This window comes from Rousettus aegyptiacus, unplaced genomic scaffold (assembly GCF_014176215.1).
Source record: "Rousettus aegyptiacus isolate mRouAeg1 unplaced genomic scaffold, mRouAeg1.p scaffold_m13_p_8, whole genome shotgun sequence".
In the NCBI taxonomy this organism is placed as follows: domain Eukaryota; kingdom Metazoa; phylum Chordata; class Mammalia; order Chiroptera; family Pteropodidae; genus Rousettus; species Rousettus aegyptiacus.
The window spans coordinates 69,666,413-69,692,653 of NW_023416311.1; the positions used below are offsets into that span (position 1 = coordinate 69,666,413).

At 36.8% G+C, this 26,241-nt stretch overlaps 1 protein-coding gene across 1 annotated transcript; it reads right to left on the minus strand.

Annotated features, from left to right (window-relative positions):
- Positions 1 to 53: 53 nt before the first annotated feature.
- Positions 54 to 22,414, minus strand: HEXB (hexosaminidase subunit beta; the record flags this gene model as incomplete). Its single annotated transcript, XM_016122182.2, has 14 exons — positions 54 to 236; positions 616 to 720; positions 877 to 967; positions 1,894 to 2,068; positions 2,830 to 2,902; positions 4,101 to 4,187; positions 4,742 to 4,919; positions 6,312 to 6,441; positions 8,318 to 8,419; positions 12,430 to 12,540; positions 12,803 to 12,849; positions 15,256 to 15,321; positions 18,704 to 18,849; positions 22,122 to 22,414. Coding segments are annotated over 14 exons (1,671 nt in total), but the record flags the coding sequence as incomplete, so codon positions are not given.
- Positions 22,415 to 26,241: the final 3,827 nt, after the last annotated feature.

A 26,241-nucleotide genomic window follows, 5' to 3' on the forward strand; every position in this document is an offset into this window, starting at 1 on the left:
CTTCTCTCACAAGAAAGCTGCCAGTCTTCCATATGTAATGTATAAGACAGAAGTTCAATCAATACGAAGCTATAGTTTATTCAAAAACAATGTACCAAATTTTAATTTACATGATTTCAAAACCAAGTTGATAGATTTCTCTGGACATTTTTCCCTTCCAAGTTTTGGCTCATTTTAACATTTTGTTCTCATAGTCACAATATCCAGTAAAAAGAGGTTCTGCAGGTATTTTACGTCTGTAGAACAGATAAAGTATGAAAAAGATGTTTTAGAATGCTATAAAATTCATCTCCATCTTAAACAACTTAGTAGCTTAAATCAGAATCACTAAACAGCATTAATTATTGAAAAAGATTGTTAAAGTGATTCAAGATAGAGGTTTAAGTTATAACAAGATTTAACCTATCTATAAAAGTTATCCATCTAAATATATCTTATATGGGTATTATTCTTTTACCTACAAGAAATAGTTCCTAATTTCTCCTAATTAAATCAGTACTTCTTACGTGACATAAATTTGTTTATAGCAAAAAAAACCTCAAGAAGTTAGATAACAATAACATTAAAAATCACCCTGGACTTAATAGTATCCTAGCTTGAAAAAAGATTTCTTACCTGACCATTCTGCAGCGGTGAATTGTTAGTCTTTTGTAGGCATCATCTACATTTCTGATCTCTTTCTGACTCCATAGTCTCTCACCAACAGCACTTGCCCGAGGCCTAAAATTTAAACCACATGTCTCCTAAAGCAGTTTAATGTTTTCTTAAATAAGTATCTAAATCATATGCTTGGGGAAATTCCTAATGCTCTCCCACTTGGATGGAGAAGGAAAACTAAGGCACCTTAATTCAAATGTTATCACTTAAATTCCATACCATAGTCTTGGAGTGAGGTTAGTTGCATCCACATATTCTCCCCATAGACAAGCTTCTCCACCAATGACAAGTTGTTTCTGTTCCTGAGAACCTACATTAAAATCATTAAATTGATGTATAAGTAGTTACAACTTAAGGCTTATATCCAGAGGCAATAATGACTTCTATCTTTATCCTGGGACAGCATTTCTCTCATAGTCAGCAGGACCTTGGTAATGGCACACACACACAAAAGGTGGCAAACTTTATTCCCACCCCTGAACCTGTAGTTCACATATGCCAACTAATGTAGTGGGTCAGTGTTAAGATACCATTTTGTATTGGTTTTATGCAAACTGATTTGCACACCAGAAACATTTGTTTCCCCTGGCTGTCTATGAATAACGTGCCAAGGAATATAGGTTGGAACACTAGTGACCACCACTTTAATAGTTATCGCTGGATATTAAAAGAGATGAAGTACCTAATACTTTTACAGTACTTATGACTTTCTCAGAAAACGCTTTCTAAATAGTTATGTCAACTCCTAATAGACCTATAGCTTTGAAACTTTTATTAAACAGAAATTTTATATTAAAGTGTGGTATACAAAACCAGACAGAGTAGAACTGTTCTAAACAGAGAGTCGGAGAGCCCGAAGCCCCACCACTCAGACATTCCTGCTCATTACCTGCCTTCCCCAGGGATGCCTCCTCCTTGGAACCCTATGACTACACTGCCTGAAATCCACTAAACCAGATTATAGCCTTGCTTAGAGAGACAGTTCAGAAGAGATGCAAGGTAAATGCAGACATCTTTAAGATACAGCGTAACAAGAAATGGAGATAAAATCTAAGGGAATCTACTTTTGAAGTTCTTTTATTTAGGTAAGGATTTAGTTTCTTTCACAAAGTTCAAAATGATACTGAGGCCTTACTTTTTAAAAGGAGGATGATAATAGTAGGTAATATCTAGGTAAGGCTTTCCTGGTGGGAAGATAGGGAAGAACATCAAGGTAATGATGGTTGCTTCACTTACCAACGAAATTAAGAGGTTCCACGTTATAGTAAGTTATCCAATCTTGTCCATAACTGATCCAGTCTAAGTACCAAGGAGCAGAAAGGATTACAGGGAATCCAGCTGCTGTGATTACGCGTAGTTTTTTAATATATGTTTCCCGTTTCCATATTTGAACTACAGTGCCTTGTTGAAGCTATTAAAGTTAAAAATTGCAATATATAATATTAGGTCTAGCAAATACAGTAGATGAAATTAAAAGTATAAGACATATAACTAGAAAAAGAACTTTAAGATCCTTGAAAAAACTTAGATGTCTTCTTTCCCCTTGCCCCTCAAAGTTAGTGCCAGATGCTATTCCTTATAAGGCTTAGAAGTTTCACTGAACTGAAGGTTGGATGTTTAACGTTTGCCTATTTATGACAAATGTAAGTGTAATGAACCAAGGCTTTAGTCTCATTTCTGCCACACTCTTACTCACTTTGAAACTATAGGGATGTCAACAACCTTTCTGGAAAGGTAATATTAGTAGCTGGACTTGCAAATTCTCAGTTGCCCCAAAGGAAAATAAAGAATTCTATGTTAGATGCCGTTTAAAATAAAAAGTGTACGTTGACAATTTTACTTAAGAACAAATAAGTCTTGATTGCTATTAAGGTAGTTTTATCTGTTCTGCCCTTTCCTGAAAAAAATGGACTTTCTTCAAAGTATTCAGTTTGTGATTAATAATGAGATGGCAGAGAGGAGGGGAGGGAAGAGAAGGAGGCACTAAAGAATATAAGTAAATGAAAGAAAAGAAAAAAAAACACCATTAACATTGGCCTCAGTCTACAGCTAATGCCTACAAAAGTTTAAATCGAAAGGAACTAATTTCCCTATAATGTCGGGAACACTTCATTAGGGTTCTTTCTATCTATGTCAGTTATCAAAATCGAATGCAGTCTTTACACTTCTCACCTTCTCTGTATTATCAAAAACCTCTTCCCAGACTATGGATCCTTTCTTTAAGGCTGAAATATTATCCAAAAGCCTACCATTGAAAAAAAAAAAAAAAAAAAGTTATTTTAGGTCATAAGCTTAATATGTTTAAAGCATACACATTTTCTACCAAGGACTGCAGTGCTGAGAGCTGCCTTTCAATATAGCACAGATTTATAGCTGAACTTTCTTTCTAGGACGTGGCTCGGAAGCTGTCACAGCAGAGGGGTTTAAAAGTCATTCACTGAGTGAATAACCTAAGCATGCTCCAGACAGTTGCAACTCATAGGGGAGTGTACAAATGGCAATCTCTGGTAATTTCATAAGTATCTTAGAATAAAAGAAACTATAATCTAGCCTGTAATGTTACCTAAATAACAGTCGACAATTGTTGACAATCAATCTACAAATATTTCCTGATATTTAGACAATGCCAAGAGCTCTGCAGGATAAAAAATTAGACTGTCTCACATAAAAAGCTTAATAGAAAAGGCTGAAATCTGGGCTTGCCCACTGTAGGAGTTGGCAAACTGTAGCCTGCAGCCTGTTTTTGAGCTGAGAATTGTTTGTATATTTGTAAAGCATGATTTAAAAAATAGGGATACACAACCAGATGTGGCCCAAAAACCTAAAACATTTACTAGCTAGCCCTTTACAGAAAAAGTTAACTGACCACTAGTATAGAATACCACTGTCCAATAGAACTTCTGCAATGGTGGAAATGTTCTGTATATGCCCTTTCTAATATGGGAGCCACTAATCTCAGCCAGCTATTGAACACTTGAAATATGGCTAATGTGACCAAGGAACTGAATTTTTAATCTTCTTCTATTACTTTAAATATAAACAGCCACATGTGACTATGGCTACCATATTGGACAGCACAGATATAAAGTAAAAGAAATGCTCCTGGAGTCGACGAAAGGGAATGAATTGCAGGGGTTGGATGATGATGAAGACCTTACAGGGTAGCCAGGGCCTTGAGCTGAGTCCTTAGAACATGTGACTGCTGTCCTATATTTCAACAGTTATTGCAAAGGCTTAGATTTACCACGTTACTGATTTGAAGAAAGCAGTGGATATCGCTTCCTTTGATTCCTCATCTACACTATTACACAAAGTATGCAACATCTACGCTTTGGCAAGAGATAGAGAGCAAATGAAAAACTAACACAGTACTAGTAATAGCTAAAACTTTTACAAAAGACATTAATGAAATAAAAACACAAGTAGGCTTTCAAGTAACTTACTTTTGAATATAGAAAGATTCTAGTTTAGTAAAATTACTGCCAAAGCCTTTCTGCTTCATGAAAGACTTTATATCTGGATTGGCTTTCCTGAAAGAAAAAAAAAAAAATTAAAATTTTATTACAAGTTTGATATACCCAATATATTTAAAGCAGCCTATTTAAAACTATTAAAGTTTGTAGAGAGTAAAATAAGCCTAAAAACTTAATTATGAGTTATCTTAGTTTTCCATTGCAAATAGTTTTTCCAGAAGCCGATTTCTTGTAAAAATAACTTTCCCTACCTCCTGCCTCTCCCTCCATGTAAGGTTATTTGCAATGAGAATTTTTATTTGAAAAATCTTCTCCACTTAATCATGGCCCTTTTTCACTAAAGCTGTTCTCATTCACTATAGGCTTTTTTTTTTTTTAATCTCCATTTTCTTCTGCATCTTGATTCTCCTTCCTAAAAGCTTTTACATTTTTCATACCACCAAATGTACATTCTACAAAAATCCACCATCAGGAATTGTGTTGCCAGGTTAAAACCATGCAAGCAGAGAAATTACCCCAAATCTTCCCTTTTTACTTGGAGACCTTTAAACTTACTTCGAATGCGATGGTTAAAAAAAATAAATAACAAGTGTTTTAAAAAATTGTCATACCAACAAGTAAAGTCCACTTCATCTCCTCCCACATGAACGAACTGATCGGGAAATACCATGCTAATCTCTTTGAAAAATTTAGACAGGAAGCTGTAAGTTGTATTCAAAATAGGGTTTATAGGTCCAAAAGTCCCAGACTGATATGTATTGTAACATGGAGTCAGGAGGTCTTTCTGACCTGGAGGAAAACATGAAATTCGCTTCTTACTAAAGTATTTCAATCACAAAATCATGGCTTTGCACATAATTACACTACTTTATTTTGTTGAAGCTGTAAGATTTTATACATAAAAAGATAAGCATGTTTACTAAGATTTACTGTGGGAATTTCTTCCAAATAAAATGAGGAAGGATTGTTTCCTGAATCCTACCCCTGTACCTCTTTCTTTCTCCTTCAATCAGCCTGAGATTTTATCCACTTCATATATTATCTTGACTGTTAATGACTACCAAACATTCAACTCACCCTGTTTTTCTTGAGCTTCAATCCATATTTCAAATTTCTTGCCGAATACAGTTAGATATCTTAGCTGCACTTCAAATGCAATCTAACAAAAACCAAATTCTCTGTACTCTAAGCTCCTTTTATAGCTTCTCTTGATTCCTTGTTTTTCTTTTGTATTCTGGTAAATGTACCACCATTCTTTAGTCTATAACTCTTTCCTCTCCTCCCAAAGTCAATCAGTTGCCAAGTCCTATGGATTATATTTCCAAAATGTCTTTGTTCTGTACATTATTTCCCATTTCTGTTATCACCATTCTGGTCTAGAATTCCAATCTCTTTCCCCTTTTGATCTGTCACTTTCACATAGATTTTCTTGACGTGGGGCTCCATCATGTCATTCTTCTGATCTAGCTTTCATTGGTTTCCTTGTGTCCTCATGAAGCCCACATTCTTCACTGTAGGCCCTCTAACATTGTACTTTTCCAGACTTATTTCCCACTCCATGTCTTCCCTAATGTTTACTGAAAATTATAAATGCTAGGTGTTGTGCTGTGTGTTTTACATGCATTATTTAATCCTCTAAAAAAATTGAATGATAGCTACTGATAACATCCCCATTTTAGAAGTGGGGAAACGAAGGATGAGTTCTGTAACTTGCCCAAGGTCACTCGATTTATAAATGGCAGAAGATTCAAACCCAGGCAGTCTGGCTCCAGAGCCAGCCCTTAACCACTGTATGGTGCCTCCTACTCTGCCGTACTATACTCCAGCTATTTAGCCTTTCCTCATGTTATTTCCTCTATTAGAAATATGAACATATTCTTTGTTCTCTCAAAAGGATTTTAAGTATTACCTCATCCATGAAGCCATTTTTTTGAATTCACTTATGTTCTACTTGTCATAATCATTTATTGCTTTCCTTTATTCCTTGTTTTTATACTTCAGGCAGTACTAGACACAGTGACCTGCTCACATTAGACACGTAATAGTTATTGAATTATACCTGTTAACAGTGCTGCCCGTTATGTAAATCACAATTAAGAACAAAATAAGTAAACACCAACTCATAACATAAGAGGTGCAGGACCTCAGATGGTCACTTTCTGCAACTCATAAAACACTTACCTTTTCCCCAAGACTGTGTGTGTCCAGGGGTATCAAACTCTGGTATGACTCGAATCCCTCGTAATCGGGCATATTCAATCACCGTGCGGACATTGTTTGGTGTATAAACAAGAGAAAAAGAATAGCTTCCCTGTAAATACCACATTTGTTAATATCAAATTATACAAAATGGATTTGGTGCTGAAAACTGTTAACAGTTCTGTTTTACTTTGATATCTCATAGCTGATTTTTCCATTATCACAATGTATTAAATAGTCCCATGTGATGCCGGATGACTCATTTAAATTTGTGTTTACTATATCTTATCAATAAGCTCTTGGCACACTTTGGGTTAATTCCAGAGTTACTGATAAAACCATCTATTTCTACCAGCCCCTCTTGTTTCAGAAACATCTACCATCATGTTTCAGCCTCATGTAACCATACAACAAAAGAGAAATAAAATGTTTGACCCCAAAGTGTTGAAACCTCTGAAAACTGAACTACATAGCCCTTGTCGGTTTTAGAATCAAAATTCATACATTATTACAAAGCATAACAATTGTCTTTCAGTCATTTTAATTACTATCCACTTTAAGAATTCTATCAGAGACACTCTGATAAGTGACTCTATATATATATATTTTTTTTTTTTTAAGGTTACCCTCAGACCTTTATAGGTCACTTGAAAAATTAGAACTCAATATTGGTTGTAACTAAAGATATAAGTTCCATTAAAGATGTTACTATAGCACATATCTCAAGGTATAACATATAAATATATATAATATATAAATGTTCAACTCCTAAAAGTAGTCTTGCCTCACCCTCAAATCAAATTTATATCTAGTCACGATTAGCTCTAACTACCAATTTATAGTAAATACAGGGAACAGAAGAACATGTTAACTGAAGCTACAGAAATGCAATTAGCAAAACCCAGACTAAGAAACTGTAGGACAAATGACATAACTTCTTCAACAAAATAACAAATTATAAGGGAAAAAAAAGGGGTGGACAGAGGTGGGCACCTATAGATCAAACTAATTAAAAGACATATGAACTGACCACAATATATTGACTTTATTTGCGTCTCAATGCAAATTAAAAAAAAAGGCTTTCGGGAAATTTGAGTAATGACTGGTTATCTGTATTTTTGTTAATTTTTTAACTGTGATAATGTTTTATATTTTTTTAAAAAGGACTTTTTACGAATAATTTCTGGGATTCGCTTGAAAATAATGGTGCTATAAGATTGGCCATTTATTGACTACTGAAGCTGGGTGATAAGGACATGGGAAATCATTAAATTTTACTTCTGTTCATGTTTAAAATTTTCCATAATAAAAAGGAGAGCAAAAGCAAACAAAAAGAGAAGTGGTGCTAGCATTTCAGCCTATACTACATCGTAACATTGGAGAAATCTTTGGATTGTGGCCAGAGGATGAAATTTTGAGTCCTGGCTGTGCCCGTGCCTAACTGCAGCTTTGGACGAGGCATATAATTTCTCCGGCTGTCACTTACTATCTTTGTATTATAGGGGGATTAAAGTAGATACTGAGGCTCACTCCCGGCTTCACTGGTCTATAATCTAATCAATTCAAACACTTTTGCAACTACCATTATTTTCTAAGAAGGAGCCCTTGTTTCTAAAATTCCTTACTTCATGTAGTTTTTCAGAGAGAAAAACAGCCTTTATAGAAGTCAAAATAATTCTGTTTACAATGAATATACAGTTAGATTACCTGATAATCATGAATCATGAATATTTCAGGTTCCTGCATTCATTAAGTTTTTAAAATTTTATTTATATAGCCCCTAGAGACTGTTTACATTTATAACATAATTATAAAAAGTTTTATTGCTCTAAAGTGCTAAGCCAGAGCCTATTAAAAAACATTTAAAACCATAAATATCTAACTTTTATATTTTAATTCTATCCATAAGAAGAAACATTTAAGCTACAAACTTCTAATGAAGCTACCAAAAATGCTGTAGACAGACTACAATAATATGAATTACTCACTTTATTGCTCAACTCTGGAAAAGTGATGCTCTGATATGGGAAAGACTGGTCATCAACTATGTGCCAGTGGAGAACATTAAACTTATTAAAAGCCATGGCATCCTGCAAGCAAACATGTTAAAATATTAAATACCACAGATATAATACACAATTCATTTACATAGCTACATTCAGGATTGTTTCCAACATGACTGCTTTTTTAAAAATTTCTTTTCAAAAAAGAAACAATGTAGAAAAAATATGAATTCTTCGTCTTATGCGCTTTGTAATGGCATGTTACTTTTTGAAAAGCTTATATAGAATTTGTGTTCTAAACAGTGAGTTATATATAACTTAGCTCTGTGGGAAGGGTGCAAGCTTATAGATTCCCAGTAAATATCTGGGAATACTTACTGAATGGAAAATAGTTCTTGGCTGCTACTGCTTACTGAGGAAAAAGGGGCATTCATTAACATGGCTCGTAATTCCCACAGTTCTGAGATATGGGTGCCAACTCTTTTAGAAATGAAAGAAATATTGTACAAATGCAATACAATTCCATTCAAAACTCTCATAAGTTTTCGGGGAAACTAACATTGATTTTAAGTTTAATATGGAGGAATTAACAATATTTATATAAAATATAAGCAGACTATTTGAAAAATAAAAAATAACGGGAGAGATTTGCCCTATCAGATAATCAAAACTTAAATCCTCCCTTTTCCTTCATCAAGGCTGAAGGGATTTGCTGATGCATTTAAGAAATAGCTTACACACAAGGGAACTGTGCAAAGAAGTAAATATACTGAGGATTTGCATTGTCAGAGAAGGGAGTTCCTCATGGTTTTAATAAAGATCAGGGGATAGCAAACTTTTTACATAAAGCACTAAGTAGTAAATATTTTGGTTTTGTGAGCCATACAGTTTCTTTCATTTTAAACTGTTGATTCTGTATTTGCCCAAGAAGATAAACTAGTAAATAGGACAGGCTGAGAGTTCAGAAACCAACTTGTGTATTTATAGAATTTAGTATTTGCTATTCATGATATTAACTGAAAGTGGGGTAAGTTAATGATTGCTCGAAAACGATGATGTCAAGACTACAGGGTAACCATTCAGAAAAAAAAAATTAATCACCTAAGTACACTAATGTAAATTCTAACTGAATCAAGAATAGGAAAAAATGTAATATTAAAAAAAATTTTAGAGGCTATTTTTATATTTATACCCTTTGTTTGGAGGCCTTTGTTAGCATACATCCCAAGGTCAAAACAATAAAAGACAAAATGGAAAGATAATCATAAAAAAGGTAAAAACTTCTACTGGCAAAAGACACTATACTATAAACATAGTAAATTTAGAAAATGTCACAACAATATATGATAGATAAGTGTATAACATAAATACAAGCAAATATAAAAGTATCACAACATCTACAAATAAAACATTAAAGGGCTCTTAAATCAACAAGGAATTAATAAGATCTAGATGAAAAGACAGGCATTGAAAAACAGTTTACAATATAAAAAATACGAATAGCTACTAAGAGTCATATCCATTAAAAATCAAAGAAGTGCAAATTAAAACAAAGGATACATTTACCACTAGATTAGCAAAGAATATAGCAAAGGTAGCCACTGCTGGCCAAGCATACACTGATATGACCTCTTGAAGGCAATCTGACAGTATATACTAAAAGTTAAAATGTACCAAAAGATAAAATATATACAGCTTTAAGCCCAGAGATTCACTTCTAAGAATTTATCAGGAAATAATCCTGACAACCATACAAATATAAGAATGCTCCCTCTGCAGAACTTTTTGTGATAATATTAGCCTAGATGTCCATAAGTGGGAGACTGGTTAAATAAGTATCATGGTTTATATAAAAATGGAATGTTCAACTGTTTAAAAAGATGATATAGACCTTATATAGTCTCGTAAAAAAAGTCCGTAATAGTTTTTTTTAAGATCACACAAGTGCAATCCTATTTAAGTTTAAAAAAGTGATGTTATGTTAATATATTCATTTTTCCCCCCAAAATCCCTGACCATTTCTTTCCCTATTTAAGGAATTCAGGTCCTATGTGGTCAATAATGTTTTAATATTGGCTTTTTAAATTTTATTTTATATTAGTTTCAGGTGTATAGCACAATGGTTAGACATTTATATAATTTACAAAGTGATTCCTCCAATTAGTCTTAGTCCCCACCTGGCAATATACATAGTTACTACAGTATTATTGATTATATTCCCTATGCTGTATGTACTCCACATCCCTGTGACTGTTTTGTAACTACTAATTTATACTTCTTAATCCTTTTACCTTTTTCACCCAGTCACCCAACCCTGCTCCCATCTGGCAGTCACCAGTTTCTTCTCTGTATCTGTGAGTCTGTTTTTGTTGTTTGTTCATTTATTCTGTTCCTTAGAGTCCACATATAAGTGAAATCATATGGTATTTGTCTTTCTCTGTCTGACTTCTTTCACTTAGCATAATATCCTCTAGGTCCATTGTTGCAAATGGTAAGACTTCATTTTTTGGTATGGCTAAGTAATATTCCATTGTATATATGTTCCACTTCTTTATCCAGTCATCTATTGATGGGCACTTAGGTTGCTTTCATATCTTGGCTATTGTAAATAGTACTGCAGAGAACATAGGGGTGTATATATTATTTTCGAGTTAGTGTTTTTGTTTTCTTTGGATAAATACCCAGAAGTACAATTGCTGGGGCATAAGGCAGTTCTATTTTTAATTTTTTGAGGAACCTTCAAACTGTTCCACAGTGGCTGTACCAATTTGCAATCCCACCAACAATAAACAAGTGTGAGGTGATATCTAATTGTGGTTTTAATTTGTATTTCTCTGATGATTTGTGACATTGAGCATCTTTTCATATGTTTGTTGGCCATCTGTATGTCCTCTTTATCTAATCAGGTCCTCTGCACATTTTTTAATTTGTTTTGTTTTTTTTTTTTTTTTGCAGTTGACTTGTATGAGTTCTTCATAAATTTTGGATGTTAACCCTTTATCAGATGTATCATAGGCAAATATCCTCCTATTCAGTAGGTTATCTTTTTATTTTGTTGATAGTTTCCTTCACTGTGCAAAAACTTTGTTTGAGGTAGTCCTATTTGTTTATTTTTTCTTTTGTTTCCCTTGCTTGAGGAAATAAAAAAATATATCAGAAAAAGTATTATTAAAAGCAATGTCAGATAGTTTACTGCCTGTTTTCTTCTAGGAGCTTAATGGTTTCAGGTCTTACATTTAAGTCTTTAATCCATTTTGAGTTTATTCTTGTATATGGTATAAGATCATTTTTTAAGTCTAAAATGAGATTTTGGGGACATAAAACTTTATGTTGATCTTTGGTAAATAAAATTATGGGATTACTACCTATTTTATTGATATCTACGGTATGTGAAGTTTTTACACTAAACATTTTTCTCATAAAAATGACGATGATGTCCTAGAGAAAAAAATTAAGGGTATTAATGTAAATGTAAAAATTATTTTTTATAACACGGTGTGTTCATAAACGATCAAGTGAGGGGCAGAATACCTCCCCACCAATACAAATTGGCAGTGATGGTAGGGACGAACCAATAAAAAGTCCAGGAGAAAATTGTTATTGTCAGACTCGCCCCAAGCTTTTACCAGCTGAGGTTCCATGTTCCTTTGGAACAGTTCTCTAGGTATAAAGCAGCTCCTGGACTTTCCACTAGAAAAAAAAGTGGAGGCCATAAAATTAAAAGACAATAACTAGAGGTACAGTGACCACATATTCCTAACCACAAGTCTGGATCCATGATTTAACAAATGAGAGTGTACACAGAGGACTAGTGGACAGTATTAAAACTGTGTCTTTCTCTTAATCCTGGCTAAACTTGTTAACCTCCAGCCCCGCCCCCATGAAAGTAGGATGATTCCCTAGGGGAGCCTCTACTCAGCTGAGGAGCTATACTTCACAAGGGAGTAGGGAAGAAAGCCCAATGCGTATACTTAGTACATGAAAAATGAACCCCCCATTCTAGCCTGTATAATAACATAAGTAACCAATGTAAAGTAATGACATAAAAGGATACATCTTCAGAACAGACAATGGATTAAAATAAAATAATTACCTACCAGAGTTTGAAGAATACTCTTAACTGGCAGATAATGTCTGGCTGTATCAATTAAAATTCCTCTATGAGGAAACCTTGGAGAATCACTGATGCTGGATTCATTGATGCTGAACTATAAGACAAAAGAAATTTTGATTTATTTTTGAAGTTTCTCTTGACTTGAGTTCAGTGAAGACTACATCTATGTATGCAAGTATTGGATAAAAGATTTAGAACCCAAAAAAAAGTGTGAAATTTACATTTACCAGCTAAGATAAATAAGTGGTGAGAAGAAACCTTCAAGTAGCAAATAAATAACTAAAAAGCTTACATTTTTCTTACAGTAATATGTCTATTCGGCAATGTTAGTAATAATATATGATATTCATACTTACAGCCCCATTAGAATCTTGATAAATTAACTGGCTAAAGGTCTCTAAACCTAGGGAAAGTAAAATTTATAATTTATTGCATAATTTATAAAATAACAAATTGAGCCAGTAAAAGAACCACAGAACCATAACCAGATAAAGCAAATAAAATTAAAGTATTGTTATACCTTTACCCTCTAACATATTTTCTAAAATCAAAGCTCAGTTTTCAAAACAAAACAAAACAAAACAAAACTCTGTTGCTATTAATAAAAGTACTTTACTTCATTGTACTCATACCCTGGGTTTTGTATAAATGATAAACAAAAGAATAGTGATTTAATATTTGTTGCTAATTTATAGCATCATGAGTAAGCATAATTATGAAAAAATATTATAAGTACTTTGGAAGGTACCTAAACTTAAAGATGAAAGAAAGGCTCAAAAAACCACCATGACACTATAAATAAAGGCCTAACTTACAGTATTTTACTTGGAGTTGCAAAGCCTATCTCCTGAAGATTTTTTTACTCAAGTGGACTGTTCTTTTAAATCACTATTTTACAGGCCAGGTCCTCTAACTGGTCTTAAGTTGACCAAAATTCATCATTCTAGCTGACAACTATGTAGCCAGGGAAAATTTTAACATAAGAATAGTTCAAAGTCAGAAATGAGAGAGGAGACATTAAAACTGATAACCAAAGAAATACAAAGATTCATAAGAGACTACTATGAACAATTATATGTCAGCAAATTTGACAACCTAGAAAAAATGGGTAAATTCTTAGAAACATGCAACCTACTAAGATTGAATTATTAAGAAATAGAAAATCTAAACAGCAAGTGTTGGCGAGGATGCAGAGAAAAAGGAACTCTCATACATTGTTGGTGGGATTGCAAATTGGTATAGCTGCTATGGAAAACGGTATGGAGGTTCCTCAAAAAATTAAAAATGGATATACCTTTTGATCCAGCAATTGTACTTCTGCATATTTATCCAGAGAAAACCAAAACAGTAATTCAGAAAGATCTATGCACTCCATGGCAGTACAATTTACAATAGCCAAGATATGGAAGCAACCTAAATGCCCATCAACAGACAACTGGATCAAGAAAATATGGTTCATATATACAATAGAATATTACTCAGCCATTAAAAAAAAGACATCCTACCATTTGCAACAACATGGATGGACCTAGAGGTTATTATGCTGAGTGAACTAAGTCAGACAGAGAAAGATAAATGCCATATGATTTCACTTATATGCGGAATCTAAGGAACAAAAAGAACAAATTAATCAAAAACAGACTTACAAATATAGTGGACAATATGGTGATGGCCAGAGGGGAGGGGAGTTGAGAGGCTGGGAGAATGGGGTGAAGGGTTAAAGAAGTACAAATTAGTAGTTGATAGTTGGGCACGGGGAGCATGGCAGAGGGAATGCAGTTAATATGAATATGATGGCTAAGTGGAGGGCCAAGGGAAGGAGGGAGCAATTGGGGGGATCGTGTTATGAACGTTATAGATGTCTAACCCATGTAATGTATACTTGAAACTAATTTAAATAAATAAATTTATTTTAAAAACAATAGAAAATCTGTATAGATTGATTAGTAGTAAGGAATCAGTAATCAAAAACCGAACAAAAGTCTAGGACCAGAAGGCTTTACTGGTGAATTCTCCAAACATTTAAAGAAGAATTAATACTAATCATTCTCAAAATCTCCCACAAAATATAAGGGGAGGAAACACTTCCAAACTCATTTTACAAGGCCAGTATTACCCTGCTACCAAAATCATAGAAGGACACAAGAAAATTACAGGCTAACATCCCTGCTGAACATGGGTACAAAAATCAACAAAACATTAGGAAACCAAATTCAGTAATACATTAAAAGGATCATACAATATGGTCGAGTGAGATTCCAGAGAAGCAGGATGGTACATCTGCAAATCAATCAATGTGATACATCACCAAAATGAAGGGTAAAAATCATATGATCATCTCAACAGATGCCGAAAAAGCATTTGCAAAATGCTTTTTTCAAAGCATTAAGATAAAAAAGATAAAAAAGAAAAATCAACAAAGTGGACATTGAGGGAACATACCTTAACAAAATAATCACCATTTATGACAAGCCCACAGCTAACATCATACTCTGGTGAAAAGCTAAAAGCTTTTCCTCTAAGACTGGGAACAAGACAAAGATGCCCAATCTTGCCACTTTTATTCGACATAGTTCTAGAAGTCCTGGTCAAGGAAATTAGACAAAAAAGAAAAAAAAAGGCATCTAAATCGGAAAGGAGGAAATAAAACTGTTACAGTTTGCCAAATGACACGTATATAGGAAACTGAAGACTCCACCAGAAAACTGTTGGAACTAATCAACAAAATTTTGCCATTCTTGATTTCTCAAAGCGCCAACTAAAAATATTTCTTTACTAGGAAAAAAAAATGAAATTTCAAAGACCTTACCTCGTAATACTCCCCAAACTCTGTTGGCCTTGAGAAAAGCCACTGGTCCTTTCACAAGTAAAGTATCTGTATTGGGGCAGGGGGGAAGTTTCTGTTTGTTAATCTCTCAATGACATACAATACATTTCCTAAACATGTAATTGATATTTCTGGCCCATTCTTTTCTCCTGAGCTCCACACCTATTTCTCCAACTGCCTGCTGCACATCTTCACTTAGATGTCTTGTAGATTCCTTTAACTCCACTGAACTCCCCCTTCTCTCCTGCTCCACACACTTCACCTGCCTGTCTTCTGTGTGCTTCTTCTCTGAGTCACAGCACCAACCTCTAGCCAGTTGAGTTATTCCAATCAGGAACTTGGGTATTATCTCTCTGATTCCCCATTTTCCCTTCCAGGAGCGTTATTTTCTCCAACTGCTCTACAACAGAGTAGGTCCTAATTAAGCTGAGATTTTAAGTCAAATGTACAAACATTCCTCAGTGCTCTCAATTCCTTGGAAACCTCCAGTATCAAATCTCTCACTCCCCATAAGGTCAGAGACTTAATTCCACTCTTTCCCTTATTTTGTGCTTCTCTACTTGCCCTGCACTCACCTTTCCCCGACAACATCCTAAAGACTTAAGACTCAGTTCCTAATTCACTTTAGTATAATTCAGCTTTGTCCCACTCGGTAAATGTTCACACTCACCTACGAGCTCCAGTTGGCTGATAGTGGGCAAAAGGGAGCTAAATCTTTCAATTCTTGAAATCATACGTTATCTACGGTGTCCACGGTAGTCATTTTAGTCTTTTAAAGTTTGGGGTGGAGTCAACCACAGATAAAGTAAAGCATCAGATGGTACAGAGAGACTGAAACCTAAAGGCTAACTGACTAATGCAGACCCTGCCACAAAAAGACACTCAAGGACTGCAGGTTAATGATTTAATATCCTATCTGGGCTGCACCATCACCCTCCACCACCACCACCATCCAGACAATAGTTGGCTGCAGGCAGGAAAAAAGAGTTTTATCGACAGCCAATTATCATATGACCCTCTCAGTGACAGGCTGACAAGGTAGCCTTTTCCATGAGAAGACCAAGTGATGAGTTAGCTAAAGTTCAGGCTAAGAACAGTATTGTTATGAGTACAATTTAATCATGATTCCTATATCAAATTCTTAGCTACCTAAATGGCTCCACTGGTCACTGTTTAAAAAACATTTTTTGCTATATTATAGTTTCGAGATCAGCACAGAGTCATATAAATACATTAACATGGTGCATGTTCTTGATGCTAATTATTTTCCAATGAGCTGAGAACTACCTGATATTAAAAAGGATTCCAATTCAACTCAATGCAAAAACTACAAATATAAAGCAGTTAGGAAACTGTGTTTTCTTAATATATGAACATATAAGCTACAGTATTTCAATTTTTATTTCATAACTAAGTTATTAGTGTTAACAGTGATTACCTCCCTGGTGTGAAATGGGAATGGTATCTTAGACTTCTCAGTTATCCTTTTCTGTTCTTTTGCACTATACTTTTATTTTAAAGGGTGTACATACAAATAATATCAATATATTCTCCTTTAAACATATGAAATATTACAGATAAGGCTAAAATCCTCTTTGAGATGCCCACTAGACACCCTCTGCTTTCCTCAGAGGAAATATTTATCAGGCTTTTTGTACGCATTTTTCATACACATGTATAACAAGAAAATACAGTATTGCTTTATGGCTGTTCCTGGGTGTGTGTTGATACATAAATGGTATCTACTGTCCACATTATTACACACTTTGTCCAACTCAGCAGTTTATCTTGGTAAACCCTTCATGTCTTTTCTTTAAAACTCTGCTTTATTCTTAGTTGTTATACAGTATTCTTTAGTATGGATTGACAAAATATATTTATCCATTCTTCTATTGATGAACATTTAGTTTATTTAGTTTTGCTTACAATTCTTCACTGTTATAAGCAAATTGCATCAAACATCCTTGATATGTGTAATTATTTCTCTACAGTAGAAACGGGCCCACTGCTGGTTCTAAGGGTATGTCATTTTTATTAGTAGATAATACTGTAACACTTGTCTCTTCCTCTAACATTTCCTCACACTCTGGAACAGTTGATAACTTGTTTCCATTTGTGAATGTGACTTTTATCATCATCATCATCAACTCCTTTAAAACTTAAAACTAGTTTATCTTTCAACCAGAAAATTTCATAATCAGCTCGTCTCAAGAAACTCCCCTTCAGAAGAAGGTTTGCAAAGTTGAATGGAAGATAAACTTTAACTCTACAGATTTAAATTTCTGTAATGTGTAATATGTCATTGTATTGCCAACAGCCAACAAAATTCCTTGATAATTTAACAACCATTTCTATCTCAATTCAGGTTGCAAAACTCAATTCATAGAGTGTCGGAGTGCTGTTTTTAGCAAATTATTGTTTCTCTTATAAGAACAGCTATAGAATTGAAAAAGAAATGAAGTTATTTTTCAGAAATTATTAAGAAATATCATCTATACCAAGAGGAAAAAGAGATCTGTACTTAACTAACTGTAGGGCAGTCTAAGGACAGAGGAGTCACTCTTTTCTCTAAGATATACAGTATCCTTTCTATTTTTACTCCCAACCCACAGTCTGCTCTCTGCATTAATTTTATATCACCCATGTCCTCACACTGCTCCTCTCTGAATCTTTGGTGTTATTCCCAGTCCGTACACCAGGTGGAGAAGGCCTGCCCAGTTTATTCCTTCCAAAACAATTTGGTAAAAGCCTTAGAGAACAATGTTTGAGGCAACAACAACAATCATATAGTAAATGCTGATTATGTTGTTGATCAAATGAAATGGCTCCCCCCTCCCAGAGTTATCTTTGTGTCAGATTTGATTGTAAGTAGGGATCATCATGGATATAAACACAGATTTGTCTTCAAAAAAAAAGTTAAGAAATGACCTAGATGTCCAAAAATAAGAAATTAGCCAAGTTAGTTATGGTATATCCATACAGTGATAGAACATTATTCAGCCATCAAAAATGTCTTTCACTAAATGGAAAAATATTTAGTGAAATACATGTTTATAATGTATTGTTATATAAAAAAGCAAAATACAAAACCACATGTACAGAATTAACCCATTTTCATGTCATTGTTTCTTTAATCTATATAAAATATTTCCACTTATTGCTATTTAAAAAATCTGAAATAACAGTGGTTAACCGAGTGCTAGAGTTATGACGGATTTATTTCCTCCTCTTCACTTAACTGTACTTAAAGATTTTCTACAATGACTATGTATTACTTTTATCATCATACTTTAAAGGTAGTTTAAAAAATAGGAATTATAAGCCCAATGGCCAAGAACTCAATAGTTCATGGCACAGAGACTGCTTTTGGCACTTAAGTTTGTAACAAGCAGCTTTGAATAGAACACATTCACATTACACAGGTACTCACAGGACTCATCTGAAGAGATATTGGGGTAATTGTCACACTCTGAGTCAAGGACAACTGAGACAAGAAGTTGCTGTAAATCCATTTCAGTATGAAATTTACCAGTGCGATGATGCCACTGGTAGAAACCAAAAATATAGTCATAATATCTGTGAGAAATAAATTCAAACAAATTTTTAAATCATTATAGCCAAGTTTTAAATACATAGGTGGTAGTAACATTGTAACTGACCCCTCAACTCCAAGCTACCCCATATTAGTCCAACTAGAGGTTCTCACCCCAAACTGCACATTAGAATCGCATCAGTATTTTGAAAATACTGATGGCCAGACCTTCAGAATCAGAATCTCTGAGAGTAGGATCCAGGCATGGAAATTTTAAAAGCCTCCCCACCACACTTCCAGATAACTCATATGAAGTCCCCAATAAGAACCAGTAATCAAACCAATAACGGTAATCCAATCACTTGAGTGTACAAGACAATTCTAACTAGTGATGTGATGGGGATGAGGGATAGTAGGAAGTTTCCAACCCTTAGTGAGCCACAAGAGGAATGCTTTCTCTGTATGTGATGCCTAGACCAGCTGTACCCACACCAAAGATGGCCGAGCAGAGATGGAATACGGATTCCCTGATAACCCCTTTGAGCCAATTAGCCAACTAGCCAGAAAATCCTCCCTGCTTTTGGACTACTTGATGTGTGAGATAATGATTTTCATATTGCTTAAGCCAGATTGAGTCAGGGTTCCTGTCGCCTTCCAGCAAAACATCACCAGAGCACAGAATTCTCACTAGGGCCCTTGAAAGTGTATCTTCTGCTGGTACCTAAATATCAGAGAAAGAGGATATTAGTAAACACTTGAACATGCTAACAGTTAAGGTAGGCTTCCTAGCAATTGTTTAAATATTTTATAGATTGTGATAAGCCAGAAGGTTGTATATGCTACTTAGATAATAAGAACATCTTGTATTTTTCTAGCGAAATAAGGAGTGGTAGGAAAGTTCCGATGAACTTGGAAGTGTATGGAAGTTAACCAGTGAGGAAGTACAATGGAGGAAGGTGCTGAGGGCCCCTTACATAGGAAAACCCCAATAGATTCAAAAGGAAATTAAGATCACTGAATCGAATGCTTAAAAATGGTTAAGATAGTAATCTTACGTGTATTTTACCACAATTTAAAAATTTTTAAAGGGTAATTGAAGCTGCTAGCAGGTCTGAGTTAGGTGCGGGCTTGTTCGCAATTAGGAAAATTTTGGCTTTGGATATTAAAATTCTAACAGCAAACTCAAAGGGTGCTGAGGCAGTGGTGTCCAAGGTGCAGGTGTACCTCACTTATTTGAGCTTAACAGATGTCGTGTTCTTTACAAATTGAAGGCAAGATTCTCCACCAGCATAAAGATTACGACATTTAATTGTGAGGCTTGCTTTACTGCTGTGGTCTGGAACTGAACCCACAGTATCTCTAAAGTATGCCACTATCTGGGTCAATTTAGCCTTTCAGTAACTGAGGAAGCAAAGCTATTTGTTGAGTAAAAAAATGAGTGACTAGCATGTGATGGACCTTGTTCCAGGTGCTGAGGAAGCAGCCATGAACCAAACAACTCTCTGCCTGCAAAATGCATACTGTTTCAAAGCAGAGTTTAGAAGTTGAGCTCTTCTGAAACAGGAGATATAGGATTCTGAACAATCTGGGGCCCAGAGTATGTGTGTTCCCAGCTGCCTGAAGCTTTGGAACTACCCCATTGTCTAAATGTTTCCTACCTCATCAAGCTTTTACTGAAGTAGACACTGCCCCTTCTGAGTTCCCAGAACACCCACCTGAATGCTCTCAAGCTTAGTTATAAGGGCTGTTTTACAACCTGCTTCCTAACAATGCAAGGTATAATTAATAGCTGTTTCACACATGGCATGAATTACTTAGGCAAATTCCAGATAACTACGTGCACTGCTTTGAAATGCCAAGCCTTGTTTTAAAACCATCTCACAGCTGATTCAAGTCCTAGTTACCTAACCATTGTTAACTTAATGTCACCATGCTTTCTTGCCATGCTCATGTCTTCAGCATATTACTGAGTCCTTGTTTTACTGGCAGTGTGACACAGAATCCCGTTTTTACACACTGAGTCCCAAAGCAAATAGTGTTTGTTTTTAAAAGATTTACCAGCTGTGATCTTCCTTTAGATGACTCTCAGGTCCTTCTTCCTTCACAATATCCCCAGGCAACTAACCACCTTGATTTTACTTCTGGACCCTAGCCATTCTGACCTGTTAGCGGGTTCCATACCAAAGCCTCATTAGGGTACGCGTCTAAAATGAAGGTAATAATATCCATTTAGTTGTACAAAATTGAAGGAGAAAATAAACTGTTTCTGCTGTCAACATCCTGGGGTTGGGCCTCTTCAGTTGAAGCCTAAGCCCTGGCCTAGGCTGGGGGCCAGCAGGTGTTAAGCTAGTTTTCCATTTTTTTCCACCAGCTGTTTGATGCACTGCAGGTACAATCAAGCTACAGAGCCCACTGGAAACAGACAAACTCTGGGGGAGGGATGAAGCAGTACAGCCAGGAGCGAATTACAGTCTTTAAGAGCAGTCTCACCTACACAGGTTTCACAGTCAGGGAAGGCATGTGGTTGGCCGTTGAAACATCTCCCCTAGTGCAGTCTGCCTTGTGTGTGATGCAGTTACCAAAGCATAGCTGTGGGCTGCTTCCCATATAATTCACCATCCCCCTGAGCTGCTAAAGAACAGAAGTTGGGAGAGCAAGCACATGATGTGCTGGGAAACAAAAAGAAAAGCAGATGCTGAGGTGCACTGCCCATAGCGAAGTAACTAGATGAAAACATCCACATCCAACATTTTACATGGAACAGATTTTGGAAGGGGAGTTTTAGGGAGTGCTCCAACCTAAGGACTTTCTGCCATCTGAATTGTTACCAGATTTGGGGAGGAGGGGAGAAGGCCTATGAATGACAACCAACTCTGGGGAATCCCTGGTGTCCAAACTTTAAGCATTCATCCTCCTCCTAAAGCTCCCTTCAAATAGGAAGCTGCCATTTATTTCCCTCCCTCCCCACCATTCTTCCCTTCAAAGCAAACATGACCACAGACTCTGAGGAACCCTACTCCTTCCATTCAGTATCCCGCACGCAAATCAGGGTCCCTGGCTGCCCAGGATGTGTCCTGGAAGGGGAAGGGGAAGAGCTTGCGTGCCACCCCGTGTTTCCAGCTGGCTTTGCCATCTCCTACTTCTGTGACTTTGGTCAAGTAAGTCACTAACTGGCTCGAAGACTGTTTCGTCGCCCGTGAAATAGGGATAGCAGCGCCGGCGTGGCTGGGTGGCTGTGCAGGGTGGTAAGAGGCGCTCAGGTGGTCGCCCCTCGCCCACGGCGACCTGCCGGGGATCGCCGCACCGGAGCACTCACCGCCGAAACGCTTCCTCCAGGAGGGCGCAGGAGGGGCCGGCCGTGGAAGAGGGGTCGTGGCTGATGTAGAAGTGATCCGGGGAGAGGTACAGCAGGCGCGGGGACGACTCCACCGAGAGTGGCATGGGCCACAGAGCCGGGCCCTGCGCGGCGCAGGCGCTGGGAGCCTGCTCGGCCAGCAGCGTCAGCGCCGCCAGCGCCGCCAGCAGGCCCAGCCCGCGCTGCTGCATGGTGCTCGGCCGCTCTCTGCCCGGGTCGGCGCGCGTCTGCCCCCGCCGCCCCTGACTTCCCGGTCAGCCCGGGAGGCGGAAGCGCGGCGGACGCGAGTCACCGAGTCAGCTGACCGCGCGCCCCGCCCGGCCCCCGCCCGCAGGCCAGTCGGCCCGGGGACCGCCGCACCCCGCGCGCTCCGCCCAAACCCGCGCCGCTTCCGCCGCAGTCAGGTCCTCGCTCCTGCTCCGGTGGCCAGAGCGAAACTGCAGAGCTCCAGCCACGGAAGACCCCGTTTTCCGCACCCCAAACGCCAGATAACTGAGGTGGTGATTTCTTTTATTTGCTCCTAAACTGAAGTTGTGCTATAACAGCAATTCAGCTTTAATTAATAAAGCCTTCAATCAGAACTCCCCAGGGCAGAGTTTTGAACACGTAGGAGGTTGAAATTATGCAGAAGATATTCCATGAAAGAGGATCTTGGCGGAGGACGGGGTAGAGGACTTCTTAAAACTTCAGGACATGGTGGACCCAGTTAATAGGCAGATGATACAAAGAGGGAACATACTTGTAATGAGGGATTAATATTGTCAGTATAATTTTTTTAAAAAAGTTATAAACATGAGTATTAAAAAGTAAAATGAAATGTGTTAAAGATTTTATTCAACTCATTAAGGCAATTATAATGGTAAGTCCGTTTTAAAGGCAATTTAATAAAGCAATTTTAGAATAAGATGGCTAAAAAGTTTATAAATTGGGTAGTGTCCTATAGTGGCTCAGCCCTATGTATCAGCCTGAGCACTCCCATTCCCACTCCAGAAAAAAAAAAAAATCCTTTTATAATGAATTAATGAGAGCAACTTAAATAATTATTTGGAACAGCCTCTCTATATAATATTTGGAGATAAAGTAGCAGATCTAGAAGCAGGCAGGAAAATGTCATTAGATCCAGTGTGGCAGGGATCAAAAGTTCTCTCCCTCGGTCTCGGTTTCTGTCTCTGTCTCTGTCTCTCTCTGTTCCTCCCTCTGTCCCCTATTCCCTCTTCTCCCTTCTCATTCCCTCCCTTCCCTTTTATCTCATCTCCTTATAGATCTTTACCTTTCAATTCAGTTTTTCTGTACTGGCTTCATTCTGACAGCTCTTTCTTCATTATGGTACCCTGATGATTGCATACAACCCCTCAAGAAAATGTATGTTGCTCACTCATCTATATTGGTTCTGATAAAGAATTCTAATTGACAATGCCGATTTCGTACCCACCCCTATGGCTGAGCTAGTGAAGTTGCATGACCAACACTGAACAGAGATCCCAACGCTCCCCAAAAGAGAAGAGGTGTTTTATTTCCCAAGAAAGAAAGAGGTGTTAGGGTAAAACCACAGATTTGCTGCAGTTAGTATTCAGAAAATGTTGGTGAAAAGCTGCAAGAAAAGACTTCAAAGAAACTCCATGAGACATGTTTACAATAAAATTATATAAAAACAGGCCTCAATGTCACACTATTCTCCCCTCTTATAATTAACATACATTTTATTTGCAGCATCCTGCTTTACTGCCACTTCTTACTATTAATTGAAGACTAACAGCATAATGTTTCCAAGATGAATCTCTAATTCATATTGTTGAAATTACCATATATTTAATGACTTCACCTAGCGCATTAGTTACCTATTGCTGTGTAACAAATTATTCCAAAATTTAGGAACTTGAAACAACAAATAATAAATGATAAGATAATAAATATCTCGCAGTTTCTATGGATCGGAAATTCAGGAGTCCTTAGCTGGATGATTCTGGTTCAGAGTCTCTCATGGAGTTGGAATCACCTGAAGGATTTCTTTTGAAAGTTTGACTGATGCTGGAGGAGGTGATTCTAATCTACCTTCCATGGCTGTTGGCAAAAACCTGAGTCTTTTTGCCTATTGTTGGCTGAAGGCCTCTGTTACTTGCCACATGTACCTCTCCAAAGGGCTTCTTGTGTACATTCACAACCTGGCAGCTGGCTCCCCTCAGACCAAGTGATTTGGGGGTGGGGGCAAGGGAAAGAATAGAGTACACGCAAAGAGAAAGCCACAATGTTTTTATATGACTTAATCTTGTTACCGACACTTCTATCACATTCTATTCTTATAAATGATTTAGTAAGTACAGCCCACATTCAAGGGGAGGAAAATTAGGCTCCATTGAAGGGAGGAATCCACTCTGACCACAAATTATTTATACTCTTCCCACATGCAAAGTATATTCTCTTCCTCTCAAGAACCCCAAAAGTTTCATCCCTGTAGAACATTGGTTTGAAATCTGGAATGTTGGCATCTATAATTAACTCGAAGTGTAGGTGAGTCTCCTTAAATATCCTCCAATAAAGTTCTTTTAATCTGAAGACATGGGAACTAAAAAGACGAGTTATCTGCCCCCATGTATGTAAAATATGGTGATGGGACAGACACAGGATAACCACTACAGACAGTTCTGTTCCAAAGAGGGGTAGGGAGGTGTCAAGGGATTTGGAGCAGTTTCAGAATCCAGCTAAGCAAATGTTGAAAGTTCTTTGATTAGTTTACAAAGCCTGGAAATAATTCTCTATAGCTCTTGGCTCCACTCTCTGGGCTTTTGGTTCTGCCTTCCAATTCATCTTTCCCTTTTCATGAAAAGCAGTATATGTTTACAGCCACGTAGTTTTCCCAACCTGCAGTCTACTTGTAGAACTTTGAGGGTGCAAAAACTGACAGTGTTTCTGCTGATACGATTCTGTTAAAAACTGTTGATTCCCTGTGTGCCTCACTAAGATTCATGTCTTTAGACAAAAACTACATCTACCAGTCTCTTCAAGGTATTCCCTTCTGCTGAGGGATATGTCCTTAGAAACCATTTTGTTTGATTAAAAGGATGTCAGGCACACCTAAAATGTTTGGATGATCTTGCCTCATTGTCAGAGACTCTGACGCAGTACAATAGATCTTTCTGAGCGCTTAAGGATCTTATCATCACTCGTTGGTTTCATGTTTAGACCACGTTTTCCTGAGTGCCTGGACTTGGTCTCTGCCTGAAAGCCAAGTCTCCGTTTTAGTGTTGTCGGCTGCCTAGAGAGTCTGAAAAGTTTTGAAACCACCAGGTCATGTCTTCCTTATGTTTAACAGTCCTCTCTTTAGCTTAGTTTCCTTCTTCCATATCTTAGCAAAGCAGGAAGATTAAGCTACAAGGCACCCTGACGCTCTAGCTGGGAATCTTAGTTAAGCCAGAAATTCATTAGATAGGCACATCTACTTTCTGCATTACTGCCGTCCTTTGTGTTGCTAATATTTGTGCCGTGACCTAACAAGGCTCTCACGTCCTCTAGTTTCCAGTAGGATTTCCTCACTCTTCTTTAAGTGAGTTTCCTCAAGTCTATGTTCTATGAACAGTTTTTAAGGTACCTCATGCTTTCACAGACCCTGTCTTCAGAATCATTCCAGCTTCTGCCTACTGCCTGGTTCCAAAGTCATGCCTACATTTTAGGTGTTTGTTATGGCAGCACCCCACTTTCAGGTATCAAAATTAGTATTTATTATCTATTGCTGTGTAACAACTTATAGACACAAAGAATGTGTACAATTTAAATTTTGATAGATGGTGCCCAATTTGCCCCCCAAATAGGGTAACAGTACATAAAAGTGTCCATTTCACAGTGTTATCAACCTTTTTCAGTTGGTAGCCCGTTTTATGTTGTACTTTCTTGATTACTTGTGAGGTTGAATAAAATGACATTTTATACCTTCTTCTAGTAAAAGCCTTTTCATATCCTTTGGGTTGGCTTCTTTCTCTAATGATATGTATGGGTGATTTTTAAATTATAGATGTTAATCTATATCAAATATTTTCTAGGCCATAAGTTTTCTTTTATCTTTATTTACATGGTATTTTGTCTTACA